Source organism: Chroicocephalus ridibundus, chromosome 1 (assembly GCF_963924245.1).
Source record: "Chroicocephalus ridibundus chromosome 1, bChrRid1.1, whole genome shotgun sequence".
Lineage (NCBI taxonomy): Eukaryota > Metazoa > Chordata > Aves > Charadriiformes > Laridae > Chroicocephalus > Chroicocephalus ridibundus.
In genome coordinates, this window is record NC_086284.1 from 193,560,594 (window position 1) to 193,578,233 (window position 17,640).

General features: G+C 35.2%; 1 protein-coding gene across 1 annotated transcript in view; it reads right to left on the reverse strand.

Annotated features, from left to right (window-relative positions):
- CTTNBP2 (cortactin binding protein 2) overlaps nucleotides 1-17,640 on the reverse strand; it is an 87,562-nt gene that overhangs the window by 50,116 nt on the left and 19,806 nt on the right. Inside the window, exon 3 of the mRNA XM_063323242.1 lies at nucleotides 4,758-4,982. Within this exon, the coding sequence (XP_063179312.1) occupies nucleotides 4,758-4,982 (225 nt within the window). The remainder of the gene's footprint in view (nucleotides 1-4,757; nucleotides 4,983-17,640) is intronic.

Here is a 17,640-nt window from a genome sequence, read left to right on the forward strand (position 1 = left end):
CTGTCCTCTCCAATAGAAGATGAAATTTCTTAGCGCTGGAAGCTTTTTTCAACATCACTGTAGATGTGTCCATAATTCATTTTTAACTAAACTGGATTTAAACAAAGGCTAGTATAAATACCATTTTTAAATAACAGCTTTGTTACTCTCCAGTTATACCACAGAGGAGAGTTGAAGCTCATGCCATCAAGAGACAAGTACAAGAGGGAGAGAGTCTGCAGTTGTAATAGAAAGAAATCCCACCTGCTATAGCTCATTGTCCCCGGGATAATTTTTTTCCCCACATGGTAAGTAGAATTCGAACACAAGAAAACACTTTAAAAGGAAGGGAAGTGAAATGACGTAGAGAGAACAATAAATCCTGCATGAATGTACACTTATGGATGAACATGTGCCTCAGTCTCCCAACATTTCTAATCTCGTTACCTGACTGTAAATTTATCTTCCATTTTCTTCAAAAGAATGGGAAAAAGCATAAAGAGGTCATGGCAATATTGATGTGATGTATATTACAGTAATAATAAAAGTTCTTCATGAAATCATACGATTATTATAAGAACCACTGAACTAAGAGGACGAAATCACTATGGGAAATTATACCTACATTGTAAAAGTCATCTTGGCTTCAAACAGCTCAAAACCTGTTTATCAGTGGAGGGGCTCCACTGGGGTTTTAGAGCTTCATCCCAGGTTAACCAACACACTCTGTACACAAACCAAGTCCACCTTTTCTTAAAAACAGCGATAAATATATAAAAAATACGGTATGGCATTAGCAGTCATCACTAAACAAACAGTATCAGCAACAACACCTCTTCAGTTATGTTAATGACAGTACAGCTGCATATTAAATTAACAAGCTTTTATGATGACACTGTATTTAGGAACGGTCCCATTCCCAGTTCTTCACATGCAGAAAAATCATTATTTTTTCTCAAACGTTTCAGTGTTTTTTTCAAAGCACCCAACAGCATTTGGATGCTTCACAAGCATTTCAAAGCAAGCAGAGCAACCAGCAGGTTGTTTTGTTGTTTTTTTTTTCAAACAGGTACAAAAATCATGAGAAATACTTACAGTGTTTAAAGCTTGGAAATGCAATAAGATTGCAGTGAAAATGTTTTTATAAAGATTTTCATGCTTTATAATTCCCCCATTTTGCTTTCAGACAAGGGATTGGTTCTATAAATTAACTTGTGAAATTATATTACTTTCAAGTAATTACAAGCAGATTTTAACATATAACTGGGATGAAATCAGCTTACCATACTATTATAGTACCTTATTTGTAAGCATTGCATATAAATAAAGAATCCCTAATATATACGTAAGTCCTCTACTTGATTTCAAATTGACAAGAGCAGCATTAGTTTCTCATTTTATGTTGTCTCCTATGTGTCTCTCTCCCTCGTGCCCTTGTTTTGTCTGCATCATCTTGAGCAGGAAAAACCTGGGAATATTTACACTTCATTTTTAACTTTAGATGACAGATTTGGAACTAGCTGTAATTATTTATGAGTTTATGAACTAACTATGACCTGATTTTTGCGAAGTGTATTATATGCATACCCTAAATCATATCAGTAATGTAAACATCTGCAAATGTGTCCAAGAAGGATTTGAAGCGGGGTAAAAAAGGATACTGAGAAAAATGATAGTGTCCCACAAAGAACTAACCAGCAAAGGCCCTTCAAATGTGAGAGACAATGTGCATGCCTTGTGAGAAAAGGTTGAGGGAGCCTGGCTTGCTTAATCTAGTGAAAAAAAGACTGCGGGATGATCCAAGAACAACATACCACACCTTTTGAAAGGTCCTTACAACAATGACAGAGTCAAATTCTTCTTGGTAGTGGCAGGTGGGGCTCCATAACAAAAGGTTACCATGAAAAATTGCCCTTTAAGAGGCTCAGTCTTGGAAAAGAGTTCTTCACAAGGATAGTAGCACAGAAATGCTGCTGTATTGCCATTCCTGGGGGGTTTCAGGACTCAGCTAGGCAAATTCACTGACAACCAGATGTAATGCTGGTGATAATCTGCTTTAAGCACCAGGTTAGACTAAATCGCGTCAATGGGCCTCTTCCAACCAATATGTCTGTCTGTCTGCCTTTGAGCATACATCCCAATACTACCTTCTCTGCAAACACTTGACAAATCAAGAACTGTCATTTTGATTATCTGGTTTTGAGTTCCCAGGAAACCTCAAAATTAATTTTGATAGCAGCTCCAGGAAAAGCATTCAAAGAGATGGAAGAGGATGGAGACTTAACACAAAGCAGATGACATCTGTGTATTAGGTGTTTGGTATATGGTAAACCTGTAACTGGCAGTCATTTGTGCACCTCTGGCACATTCTGGCACATTGTTATGACTTGCTTTTTAAGATCAAATAAAAATTTTATTCAAAGAATACTCTTAAGGTCACTATATTCACAGATAATATGTCCCCAGGAATAAGAGTTCAGTCTGAGCATGTTTAAAGTCCAGTAACATCCAGAGAAAATAAACACAGCTGTACACAGACTTCATTACTCAGTGTATGTAAGAGGGAGACATTGAGGCAATTCCAAACACGAAGATAGAGGCCTCACACATTTAGAGAAGGAAGAACCACTCTTGGAGGGAGGAGGTGCAGCTGGCTCTATATTAAGGTCACATTTCTCTAGGTTTAGCTTTTTTTTTTTTTTCCTTACATTGGGTCACCCTGCTTTGTCGAACATTTCTAGAAATCCCTCAAAATACCTTCATTACCCTCTTCCACAGAGGGATTTGCGAGATGGAGAACAGACAAAAAAATGTGGAACTAAGGGAAGGTAAAATACTGACTGAATGGTTTGTGAATGAATGGAGATGATTGAGAGATGTCATCTGTTGACACAAATTGAAGAAGTTTAAGAGGGTGCCCTGTCCAAATAGGATTTCTAATTGGCTTTAAAAGAGGAAGATCTAAGTTCTGTAGACAGTCATGCACACAGCTACTCAACACCATGCACTTTGTTTTCAAATCCTCTGTTATTTAAATTTCCTATTTGTTACAAGGAGTAAAAAGGGTAGAATCATAAGGACACACTTCCAAAGCAACGTACGTTTTTTCAAGTGTAGTGCTTTAAAGTTTAGCTTGAAAGTGACAGACTTCAGAATTGAGCGTACTAGAGGTTTGCAAAATAAATTAACATCAAACTACTTAAAATTAAGATTTTTAGAAAAAAACCTCGTGTATTCTTCTAGGAAACAAAAGACAAGAGCATCCTTTCCTGTACATGCAGACTTAGAGATATAGACTTCTGTAATAAACCTGTGCCAAAAAAGGAAAAAAATGGAATTTACATATCAATACCTTGACTTTGAGACATATTCTCAATATGTAGGCCCATCTTACATGCATGTATCTGTCCATATACTAAAAGCCAGAGATAGACGAAGCATTTAGATACAAGAAGACTTGTGGACATGCATTGAAACAAGAAGCTAATCCAGTTGTCCAGGCAGATGTGTCACAGTCTCTCCCAATATCATTCTTCAGTCGGAATAAGCAAGCTTACTCACTCTTTTCTATGCTGAAAGACCCTTTCCCCAAAATCTCAACTTAATTACAAAGCATATGAAAAAGAAAATTAACATTTAAGAGTCCTCAAAAAGAAGTATGAGTTCACTTACATAGGCCATTACACTGTTTTAAAACTTATATATCACACATACAGTCTAGTATTATTCATTTTTTTGAATGCGGTGTCTGTTTTCCTGAAGTCTTAACAGAGCAGGAATGCTTAAAGTAAACTAAACAGAGTTAAGATAACAAGAAAAGGTTTGCTGCTTTAACTTAAGCATGTATTTCCAGAATACTTCCAGTACTTTTCTGTGCATATTATTTCCCAAAGAGCAATTACTACCAAAATAAATTTTATGTCCATTGTCTTAGCATTTTCTGGTTGGTTTTTTTTTTTTTTTTTTAAAAAAACATCAAGCTAAAACTGTCACCAAAAAGCTACTTCACAGCTCCTGAAGACATTCTATCCATTTTATACCCAGTGAGGATGATTCAACGTTTTTGAACGTTGCATTTCTCTTCTTGTTATTCAAAAATACCTTGTCTAGATGAGTCTATTACATTACTGCACCCCTTTTTCCTTGCAGAACCCCCTTCCCAAGATATTAATATTTAGCTATACTTTAGGAATATATGTTTTACATATTAGTGAAATATGTGCAATCAACCAACCATTCACTTTCAAAATGACAGTTTTATCTTCAATATGAGACTTTTTTTGCAACATACTTGTTCCAGAATAATTTTTCTCATTACAGCAAATGCTTCAAATATGCAAAAAAGTTTTTTTTAGAATTGTAAGTTATTTTTACTGATTTATGAAACAGAGCCACCTAATATAAAATGCAAATAAATTATTTATTTTATGCCATTTATGTTAGAGCAAAAATAACAATAGCTCCTCTAGGCTTCAATGGTGTTGGTTTAAAAATACATTGTGATGACGCTTTCTCAGCTCACGCTGAGCTACCCACTTATATACTGCATCGACTTGTACCAGTTATTGCATAAGTAGAGCTAAATTCATGGAATGAATGAGGTGTGCACACAAAATATCACCAGAAAACCAGCACTTCACTATCACTATATATGACAATTAAGTGCTAACATTTTAACACTCACAGTGATAACCAAGTTAGACAAATGCAAATTAGGAAAGTGGCATGAAAGAACACATGAGGAGAGGGAAAAGGAAAAGAAGTTGGTAGCAGGATACCTTCTTTTGTCTGTTTTCAGCAGCAGCCAACTGAGCTGACATTCTTTCTTGCATTTTCCTGCAATGAGCCATAACAGCTTCTAAAATGGACAGAGGGTTCATGCATATTGGCTTCTTTTCTTTGTCACCAGCACCTGCTTCAAAGTCTCTCTGAAGAGCCAGAAATGGGTCACTCAGATTAAATCTTCCATATCGCTCCTGGATAAAAACCTCTTTGCGTCGGGCCTAATAAAAAAAATGAAACAGACAGAGAAATAAAACTAAATGCATTCTTTGGAGAACATCCACACATAGAAAAGACCTAAACCACAGGGAAAGTTATGTAACTTACTGAAGTTTTTAAAATATTTTCTTTAGGTATTTGTTTATAAACTCTAAAAGAAACAGATATGTTGCACACAGATTTCATTACAGTCAATACAATTCACTACATAAAAAATCCCTTCCCCAATATCAGTTTGGAACAGTTTCATAAGTATCACAAAAATAACATCTTGTAAATTGGCTGATGCACAAAGAGGAAAGGGAAGAAAAACATTCTAAAATAAAGTTTTCTATTTCTGTGTATTAAAATGATGTTATTAAAAGATATGAAAACATGCTTTGTGTGTTCACTGCAGTACCAAAATAAATATTTTTCAAATAAAAAAACTGACAGTACGTTTACACAAACAGAGAGTTTCATAAGTAATAGCAGACAAGCAGAGAGCAAAAACACCACCAAGGCTTTTCTGAAATTAAGACACTTCTCATATCTCTGTTCAGAAAGAACTTCATGACTATATGTTTCTCAATACCATTATTTTAAAACATAATTATATTTCCAAACTACAGTACTTTATTGTCATAACAAAAAATATTACACAATAAAGATCAGAGGTAGTTTTGCTGACAAATTTTTCGTTCTTCAGCCCAAAATGAAAACAAAATCAGCTTCACAGAAGGTATTTTTAATACACAGTACACAGGAAGGCCACAGATAAGTACTGACTTCTAACAGTCTTCATTGAAAATACTGTTCCAAAATCTCAGGCTTAAGACCCATCTAATTTGTGGGGGAAAAAGAAAACCAAATCAAAACAAACAAACAAACAAAATAGCCTCTAAAAAACTCCACCAGAAAGATCCAATGATCTCTAAAATTTTGCTGTGTTGTTTTGTGCTTGTACATACAACGGAAAGCAGAAGGAAGAAAGCCAAACCATTATTGCACAAATTTTGGAAGAAAATAAAGGCTTGCTACCTTAAAAATTAAAACAGTCACTAAAGCAGCTCTTTAAAGAATTATGTCTCAAAAAATCAGAAAGAGGAATCCCTCCAAAAAGAGATAAAACACTATCTGTGATTTGGTTCAAATTCAGGGAAGAATACGCAAAAAAGAGGAAAAATAAGCCAATTCTGAGATACAAAAGAGGAGGAACAGGCCTAACAGTTACCAAATGGGTCAGTAGACCATTTGGAAAGCTTCAAGTTAAAATTGTTACATATGAAAGGGTCATAAAAGGTAACACACATTTCGGTGCATGAGAAACCAAAGAACTATGTTTGAAAAACTCTCCAGAGACTAACTACAAATAACACACTTTAGTGATTGACCAACTTTTTCCTATACATTGTCTACAAAATTGAAATATTGTGGGAAATTAAAAGGTAAAATAGAATTTGGCTATAACAGAAATAAGTGTACCTACATATTGTGATGTTTGAAATACTTTTAGTCTATTTTTCAATTTGATAGTATAAATAGAACTTGAAAATACTTATTAAAAAAACATGCCTCTGGGGCATAACTTCGGAAAAAGCTTACAGAGTTCATTTAGACCTAAAGTCTGGCTAGGCTTACAAAGCCAGGTAGTGATTGGTTGAAGAGACAAAAATAAGCTGATAGAACCTAGTCATTTTTTATAAATTGCTTTGCAAATAACCCCTAATTAGTCTAATAGTTTAATTCCTTAATTTTTAACTTAGATTTTAAAATAAAATAAAATAGCTAGTTGCAAAGGCAATATTACAAAGACAGGTGGGGAGGGGCTATATTTGAAGCTCCTGGTTCTATGTACTGAAGTTACAGGACAGCATGCACGTTAGGAATTCAACCTTCATGTGAAAGAAACAATCAAAATGAAAAACCTGACCCCAAATGGATTAAATTGCTAAGCAGCCAAACAAGATGACAAACCCAAGCAGGTTAAGAATTTAAATCGAGATGGAGGCACAATCCATATATAAATTATCAGCAGTGTAGAAGCTGGCCACCTAGTTAATATAAAGGAAGTGAGACATCAAAGTAAAGGAGAAAACACTGATGCAGCAGTTCAGCTGTAAAAAAAAAAAAAAAAAAAAAAAAAAAAAAGAGACAACCAGACTCTCCATCCTTAAATCCAGAGACCAACAGCAAAAAGAGAAGCCAAGCAGATTAGCCAATCTACTACTAACCTTGGCGAACTACTTGCTGATCTACTACTAACCGATCAGAGGCAAAGGCAACCACTCATGCCTTTAAGGAAACACAGGTAGAAAAATAATGTGTATTTTCCAGTTTTTTTTCTGTGACCCGTGACCAGCTGTCCTCTGGGCACATACTATATGTATGCAATATGAATGTTTTCTCTGAAGTGTCTCTAACATGCATAGCAATTAACAGAGCAAGCAAGGTAAAGCTCAACGTGCACCTGCCAAAACAGTAAGGGGACTGGGTCTTCGTATTCATTAACTAAGCAAAAGATGAAACTACACCAAAGAGATGAGCTCCACCTCAATGAAAATCAAAACAATCTGCTGGTATTAAGAATTGAAATGGCTACAGGAAAATCCGAAAGCTAAAGACTGTGGAAAAACCAATAGGTCTCGAACAGCACATGGTTTGGGATGACAGACCCCGTAGGGCCGAAGCCGTAACTGGGTCTATACACCGGTTGTATACCCTAAAACACATGGTAAAACACAGACTGGCAACTCTCAAACCATAAACAGCAAAGTCATCTCAGGATGCTTTCAACTCAAAAGGGAGGTAAATGCAAAATATTAAAACCAATGTTTCCATGTTTCTAGACAAGGACTAAAAATATAGAATAAAGTGATGGGATGAGGATGCATGATTTCAAATGAAGATACCAGAATAAAAGATAAAGCAGAAGCTTCGTAGAAGGGAAACAACGAGTAGTTCCCTAACACTAAGGCAAAAGACAAGCTAGGCTTCAGGTTTTTTACGGGATTCCTCCAGCTCCTAAATAATATTTCTGTCCCTTTGCTAAAGTACATCAGATGGGAGAAACAGAAATACTAGAATCAGAAAATTTTCTCTCTTACATCATCTTTCAGCACTGAATTTCAAGTCATAAGAGCTAGTAGCAATATCAAGATATCTGTTTTTTATGGCACTCATTATCTGGGGAATGTACAGTCTAATGTCATACGGGTAATTAACCCTTTAAAATAGTCTCTGCATAATTTGGTGGCTGTGCTAAAACAGCATTAGCAGTGTCTCATATATTAACTTCAATTGCACAGCAATATATACAGAAAAAAACATTTAAAATGTTGATTTTTGAATAATTAACTGAATGAATTTTCAAACAGAAAATTTTCAAAACCAGACAGAATATGCACCCACTATAGGAGGTAATCAGGACTGCTGCATTGTGAAAAGTGCTATATGAATTTATAAACTGTCAGCTTTATTTTTTTGTACGTACCCATTTGCACAGCAACTAGCCTTCTAATGGAAGGACTGAGATTGAAAGTATTTAAAGATATAAAAAGACATCCATGGGAAATGACACTGTTTGCAGCCTATGACAGTGGTACACAAAATTATGACTTAAGACTTAAGCTAAATCCTCCAACAGGTAACTGTTAATGAAAACTGACAGTAAGAACACACAAATAACAAGAAAATATCTAAAAAAAAAAAGAAAAAAACTTTAAATAGTTAATTAATGAAATTCACTACTGCAATAGAGTAAAAGCTTAAACTTATGTACAACAGCTTTTGAATTCAGTCCAATAAGAAGATCACATTTATACAGAGTTTTAAATCCTTACACAGGATCTGAAATGTTAATCAAGGAGACTAAAATAAGAGTGTAACTACTACTTAAAAAGAATGAAACACCAAAGTTTCTTTATTGACAGGCTGGTGCATAGCATTTTGTTAGATCAAGGATGGACTACAATTTCATACTAAAAAAATACAGTAGAACTGAAAACATCTTCAGAGAGAAGTGAAAGATGACCAAAAGGTGCAACACGGCTTCTCTTCAAGGAAGAGCTAAGCAGAAACAGGACTTTTCAGTGTGAAACAGACAACCCGGGAGAAACATGCCAGAGGTCTGCAACCCGACAGGACAAGTAGCAATCGTCCCGTGATCTAATGAGGGAAATTTGAGTTGGACACAAATTCTTCTCACTGAGAGCAGATAAGCACTGGAACGTGTTGCCCAGGGAAAACATATAACCTCTGTCACTGGGAGATTTCCAAAACTAGATTGGATAAGGCCATCAGACACCCGATCCATGTTTGACGTTAGTCCTGCTTTAAGCAGAAGATTGGACTGAATGACCTCTGGAGGTACCTTCCAAACTAAATTACTCTATGATCAGCGATTTCTTCTAGGACTGTTATTTTGTATCTCGTAGATGCTAGCAATCTTCTCAAGTAACAAATGACAGAAATGAGGTCTCAGAGGAAGGAAAAACAACCAAATACTTATTGGTGGAACAATTCTTATGTTTTGCTTTGAATCATGAAAATACTTTTTAGGACTTAGAAAAAAGAACTTTTAGTTTGTGATATTTTCAAGAATTAAAAAAAAAAAATCATTACTAAGAAATCCTAGGGATTACACAGCTGTGCGACACAAGGGGAAGGTTTACTCTCAAGTTTTCTCTCCTAGGTCTGCAGCCAAGAAGAATCTGGAAGATCAGGCTGTAAGATAAACTACTGCTTTTATTACTCTCTCAGGGAGCCTGTCTCCTACCACACACAGCAAGACACCTCATTCACCCCTACACCAACTTTCTTCACACTATTCAAGTCACCTCTCTGCATCTATCTGCTAGCTCCTCCTGGACACTTCTATCTCTCAAGCTGCCCCTTGCAGTCGCTGACCCCGTTTATAGACTGGCAGACGAAGACTGGAAGCGCGGTGTGCAGGGAGAGGAACAAAAGGAGTGGAGGTATCTGGATGAGGGGGCTGTGGGAAAACCTGCAAATCCAGTATAAGAAATTCTCTTGTTTCTTATGTTCCACTTCAGAAGAAAAATAAATACATCTATTTTCAGTGACCAAACTGAGAATTATGAAGTCTAACTAGATTTTTCCCCCCCGTTATTCAAAAAAGAATGTAAGGGGGCAGGGAGGCCTTCAAATAGTATCCACAATACTCTGGACTTAAAGCTAAAAGCATAAAAAAAAAGCAAGGAAAACCAAATACAACCAATTATTATATAAGTAAGAAATAAGCCCAATAAGAAAACAAAAAAAGAAATAATCACATGATATGTTATATTGTTCGTTTACTTTCAGTAATAATCTACATTGATATTAGTTGCACACATTTGCTGAAATGAGTTTTCATAATCAGTTTACATAATCAGTAAGAGAATATATAAGCAACAGTATTTTTAAGTTTAATAATGCATTTTCCCCCCAATGTATCTCAGAGTTTCCTCTTCGTTTACCTGCCAAGTTAAGAGTTCAGCAAGTCCAAGTCTTCCGTGCAGCAATTGATGATAAACATCAAAAATAGGACTGTGTGTCCTACACTGCTGTGGAACAATGGAACTGAATTAAAGCTGCCTTAGAACCCTTAAACAAAATTTCCTTCCTTTCAAGAGCACTTGTTCCTCTGATTAATTTCCTATTCCACATATACTAAAATTGTTTTAACAGATGTTGATAGCTTCATATTAATATTTTCTCTTGACATATGTATTAGGGAGTGGTAAAAAGTTTTCTAAAACTAACCAGCACAGAAGAGGAGGCAGTAAAAGTTTATTTTATGTGTTATGTTAAAGAGGAGGGTGAGCCCTTCATTCTAAATGAAACTGAAAGGGTAATAGATTTTTTAAAAGAGGAAGGTAGCTGAAAGAGAACATGAATCTTAATCAGTGATATTATACGGTGTCTTGAAATGGTTTCCTGGAGCAACTCATTTAAGCAAAAGAGAATTATCAATAAATATATACTCATAATAAAGCAGCACTTTCAGAGATATCTGCAGATACTGGGGTGGGGGATATGATATCTTACTATGATTAATTAAGAATGACTCTTTAAAGAATGCTAGCAATTTTGCTACACTACAGGGTTTGGGGGCTTTATTGGCTTTTTAGCTTTTTTTTAATGCAGATGTAAATTAATGTTTTCAAAGTATCATAGAAGATGTTACTTCCATATAAAATTTTACAGAACAAACTAAAAATTGAAATGTAAACATCAATGACTGCTGAAGAAATGGTATCCTGATCCTGCAGCATGATTTCTGTCAATGAACGTGACGCTCAATTTCTCCTTACCATCTTAACTACAGTCTAAATTCCTTCTTTCACCACTGTGACAGTGCATACTTACGCAAAGTCTGCAAGTGAGTTAGATTTTAATGAACTCAATATTATAAGAAAAATATTTAACCAATATATTCAAACTGTCTGTTTCCATGTTAAGTGTCAAGTACCATAAGACAAAAACTTGTGTATACACTGTAAGGATGAAAAAAATGGAAATTCTCTAAAGAAGATTGAGGATCATAACAGGCTGCTAGTTCAAGATCAGTGAAAACAGTAGAAAGAATTAAGAAACAGGAGGATGCAATCAGCAAGTTAAAGAAAACCAACATACAGATTGATTATGCTCTGGCAGACCTATATAATTGTTTCATACTATAAAAAATTGCTCTTTACAATGACTGATCAGGATCATGAAAGAATTCAAGTCTTTTGGTAGAGGTATCAATAAAAAAAAGAAAATATAACAGTTTAGTAATTTTTACAACAGTTTTTTTTTTACAACTGTTTTATAACAGTTTAGTAATTTTTACACATACTTATAAAAAGCATTCAAAACTATCTTGGAGCAGTGTCTCGTAACAGTCCTAAGCCATGCAAATATATCAATGAAACTTGTTACAGTGAAGTAGGCTGCGTGAAAGTAGAGATATAATCTGTTTTTCCAGAAAAACTATCCCAAGCACGAACCATTTAAATGAGTAACAACTAAAAGCTGCATTATTCTCTCATTCACAACAACCCATAGAATTGTGAAAAAAATTGGTACTTCGCAGAATGTCCCTTTCTTTCAGAATCCCATAGCATTAAATCCAAGCTTTTAAAAAGCATTTTTCAAGGTAAAAGGAAAGCTCTGAATGTAAGACTGTATGTTGTTTTACAAGGCTGTCCTCAGTAATCTCCATGTAAGAAGATATACAAAAATATCATTTTAAGGCATAGAAGGTCAGATCTTACCTAGCAGCTGATGAAAACAGCAGCAAACCAGATTTTCTCTATTTCATGACAAGTATCCAAATATTAAGGTGTTTTGCAAAAAGCTGTACAATTTCCTCTTCTCTGCACTAAGAAGTGGACTTTACAAAAACACAACATCCCTAACAATTAATTCAAATCTGTGTATAGGAGGACAAATGTCTAATTAAGACTTAAACAATCCTCACAATACAACAGAAAGCACTGAAGAAGAATTATACAACTAAAGTAATGATCAAGCCGGAATTTCCTTTGGGGTCTGACTACATAAGAAGAGAATATCCCCCAATAGCACCAGTTTACTATTACCCCAATATTGCTAAGTAGCACAACCTCCTTCCCTTTCTCCCTGTAACCTGACAAAAACCTCCATGAAAGAAAGATGTACAGACAGACATATGTTCCAATTCTTCATTACTAATTTTCTCCTTTAGAGTAACGAAAATCCACTACTTTGAGGCTGCAGATTTGAAAATGAAAAGGCCATATTACAAAGCTCAGACCAGTTATTAACAGATCAGTACCAACAAGAAAAAACAATGCAGTCAATATAAAATATTCTTCGCTTCTAACAGACATAAAAGGTGAAACTCAGGCCTTGCAAAAAGGAGAAAAAGCTCAAGTCGTGAAACAACATGTGTTTTTAATTGAGAAGAGCCATCCAGATGTTCTATATAAACATGACTTTAGACCTATTTTATGACAGTTTTGTTGTCTGATGCTTAAACATTTGAAAATTATAGGCCAACATTTTGTAAGGAAGTATCACTGTTCGATGCTGTGATTACCTAACGACCCAGACATTTATTTCTGAAAAGAATACAGATTTTCATACTGATAATGAGTCTCAACGGGTAGAGGAGACTTGAGCTTGAGTTACTTTAAATAACCATTTGTCATCTAGACTTTTTTTGCATGTTGAAATTTATAGTTCAAATTCATGCAAATCAATTCATAATTCTTTACATGAAAATCTGACAGCCATTCTTCTGAGGTACTGAAGAAAATCTGACTTCAGCTCTAACCAAAAAAAAGCAATTTAACCTCCATACTTAGCAGTTCAAAAGTTTTTTCAGCTCAGTAACAGACAAAACATACCAAAGGCATAATAGAAAAGCTTTATCTAAATCAATCTGTGTTTCTTTTTCATTTACAGCATTTAGATTTTCATATTTTCGAGCTATAAAAATCTCACTTAAAATATCATACTGTATTACTGCATGGCAATTACGTGATTACCAAATGTTAATGATTTTAATGAAAAGGTATGCAAATTACGAGTTTACAATGCAAACATCAGGCACAGTCAACATGGGTTCGCAAAGAGAAAGTCCTGTTTAACTAATTTGATATCCTAATTTGATAGTGGGGCCCACCATTTAACGTGAAGGTCCTTGTTGCCCTCCTTGGGATGGTGAAGGGGCTGGAAGGCACATCCTATGAGGAGCGGCTAAGGACTTTGGGCTGGCCTAGTTTAGAGAAAAGGAAGCCAAGGGGCGACTTCATTAATCTCTACAGCTTCCTGAGGAGGGAAAGTGGAGATGGAGGTGCTGAGCAATCCTCCCTGGTACCCAGTGTAGGACATGTGGGAATGGTTCAAAGCTGCACCAGAAGAGGTTTAGACTGGACACTGGGAAGCATTTCTTTATCGAGAGGGCGGTCAAACACTGGAACAGGCTTCCTAGAGAGACGGTCGGTGCCCCAAGCTCGTCAGTGGTCAGTGCTTAAGAGGCATTTGGACAAAAGCCTTAATAAACATGCTTTAACTTGTTCAGCCCTGAAGTGGTCAGGCAGTTGGACTCGATGATCGTTGTAGGTCCCTTCCAACTGAAATAATGTATTCTATTCTATTAACAATATATATTTATTTGAGGTATAATAAGAGAATTCAATGTTTTCAAATTATTTCCAGTATTCAGTGGAAGGTAAATTGTGACAGTAATATGTATTACCTCCAAGAAGAATTTTTGTTCTTGCTACTACCCTTAGTGAAGGGGCTGAACGAACAAATAGATTTAACTAAATAAATTTGATTTCTACAATGGAACATTTTAAATTAAACAGAATACTCATCCACATTGTATAGTTTGAATTTTTTGCCTTTTATTAAAACTTTAAAGCAATTTTCCAGCTAATACTGTCCTTACAGATATCATTACTTAAAAGTCACCAATTTTACAATTGTCATATATCAGCTTACATGTCCTCAATGCCCTGCTAAAATTTTACTCTGCTATTTCAGAGAGAATTCACTGTAATCATTGTTGCTCTATTTTCTCAAATTTTCAATTTATTTGTACAAATGGAACGCTGGCTTTTATAAGACACCTAGTGCCAAGTATTTTTAGTACAGCATGAGCTTCTAAGACAGATGCCTCTCTCTGGGAGAGCTGCAGGTGGAAAGACCTATCCACCACTCAGAACCGCATCAAAACAAAGCAGGAGGGAGAAAAGCGTGGGAACACATACACCCAAGCATAACAAAAGTAATTGCTGCTATGAGTATTTTCACAAGTGTTGAATTTGAAAAGGACTCCAATCAAATCTCATCTTATTCATATTTTTTTTTCTATAAATTACTATCATAATTTATTTGGAAGAAGCAAGAACAAAGCTTACATGTTTTTTTTGCAGCGACAGGAACATGAAGAGGCACACAAACAAAAGTAGTGTTATCATTTGCACTTCAGTGTTACCCTCAATAAAATTAACTGCACCATTTATTGGCATAAAGGAAATAACCTGTGTATGTTCTCTTACTAAAAATGGAAAATTTCAGTTAACATAATAATACAGATAGAATTACCAGACCCAATTACATTTCTCATTGTCAGTAACATGAGTAATGATGGCAAACAGATAAAACATTTTAAATAAATCACTCTAACAATGAAGTCACAGCTGTATTACTCATAAAGATCACAGAAACCGAGAAACAGTTACATCAACATGATTTTGGAATTTTTTTTTTATTTTTTTTTTTTTATTTTTTTTTTTTTTTTTTTTTACAAATAGTGCGTGTATCTCTACTCACTAGTTTATGGTGGATTATGCAGAAAGACCAAACGAGGGTAGGAGGAAGCAAGTGGGAAAGGCAAAGCAATTATCCAAATAAGAAACCAGCAGAATACTTTCAGCTAAATTAGTAGTTACATACCTGGCAACAACAAAGAGATTCAGATCTCAAAACAAAAAGAGACTATTATCAGTTTAACAGTTACTGCTACAAAGGACAGAGTACAAACGATGTTTACAATGCAAGGCCATAGAGTTTTCATACTAGAAAACCAGTCTCATAATTTCATACTTGTAGTCTCCAATTTTAGGAGACCTTGGAATGCACATATTTTCCTGACTAGTGAAGCTTAAGCTTAGTAAAATAACACATATACAGAACTGTTTGAATAAGGTTTACCAAAAGTTTTGCTTTGCTCAGTGCTTAATATCTCCCTTTGGCAAATAGCAAATAACTACCATAAGAAGTGACTTAACACTACTGAAAACTTATTTTGTCAGTAGCTTCTAGAAGAGGTCTTTATATGTATCAAAATACCAGGATCTCTCAGATTAACAAAGTTAATTAGCCCAGGGACTGCTGATGCTACATTCACAACATCTATTGCAAAAGATGTGCAGAGAAAATGTACATGCAACCATAATTAAAGTAAATAAATCAAAAGTAGTGATCAGATGAGCAAGGACACAAACTTCAGATCATTACCTCCCCAAAATACAGTAAAAAATTAAATTTTTGCAAAGAAATTGCAGCATGCAAAAATGACAATGCAAACGAGGCATTTTCTGACTTGTATTTCATGGTTCACTTCTGCCACCAAGGCCAACAACTGCCATCATACTGTCTACAACAATAACCTTCTGTTATACACAGTTTAACATCTTCTGCTCCTCCTTCTACCTAATCACCATTTTTCAAAGACACCTGCTACAAAACAGGCTGTCTTACTGGCTGCCAGAAACCTCTAATGCCACCTTCTGTGTGGTCTTAGCTCCATTCTGTGTGATATGAGAGTGCCATGGGATTCATATGTATAGGAGAAGTTCAGATTTGCATTTAAATTCACAAAAATTTTGCAAAATTACTGTAGGTAAGAGTCTTCATCATTTATAAGTGGTGTAGCTTCTTTTGTGAGATTACACTTAATATACAGGAAATTTTTCTACCTATCAGTCAATTTGAGAACAACTAAACTATACGGTCTCATACCCTTTTAACTGATAGCTCCCAGGTTTCCCCACCTCTAACCCTGAAGTTCATTCTAGAAGTACCGAGTCTTATAGTACAATTCTTGTTGACTTTATGCAGTAGTTTGGGATAAAAACTTTATCCATACACAACTGACAATTATGGTGTTGGTAATAATTCTATTTTAACGTGTGACTTACAGAGTACAGGCAAAACCAAGTATCACCCCATCACAAGATGCATAAGACAATAAATAACATTAAAAGAATATGAAAACTCTAACTGGTAAATCAATTTTTCTTAACCAAAATCTCAACTTGCAGTACGCAAAAGTCTGCCTTGGCCAAGAGAAGGAAGCTCTTTGGCTAGACAGAACTCACTGGGAAGCAGAAAGGTCAAATTAGGCAAGTATAGCTTGTGAGTATCTACAGCTCTCCTTCCAAATATTTTATTTAATATTTACCCCCCCTTTATATTTTTTTTCCAAGGAACAGATAATTCATTACTGAAAGTGCAGAGTCAGGCATGAAAGGCTCCATGTTTTGCATAGCTGTTCCAGTATCATTCTTGGCTACCCACCAAAATCCCAACATTGTTACATAGTATACTGTCATGATAATGTATGATACACTCGGGTTTTTTTTAAATAGTGTTTGATCTTCACATACATGTAAAGAAATACAAAAGTGGTACAGCAATATGTACACATGACAGTTATCAAAAGAGTTCATGTTTTCAATGAGATTAAAATAATGCTCTATTGTTTAGTACTTAATCATTGTCGGGCAAAATTGAAAGAGAAGTTTACTAATAATAGCCTTCCACAATGCACAGTTCAGGACTTGAAATCAAACTAGCTTGAGCAGAAAATGCATTCTGCCCTTTGGGGAGAAAAAGAATCCAGAAGAGCATTTTACAATGACCCATCTGGCAATTTCACAAGCAAGGTCCATCTGTCTTAAATTCAAGAATGATCATAATAGTAGAAAGCACTGGGGAATTTCTGGTTTTAGAAAGTAAACATGGGGGATATAAAGTTTTGGTTTTTTGGGGTTGTTTTGTTTTTTTTTTTTTTTTAAATCTAGACTAAATCAACTCATATTTCCTACTACATTTACACAAACAATGTTGGAAAAGGGCATTTATAGGTATACAGCGATGATTAGGTAGTGCAGCACAACAGGACCAAGTTTGCGG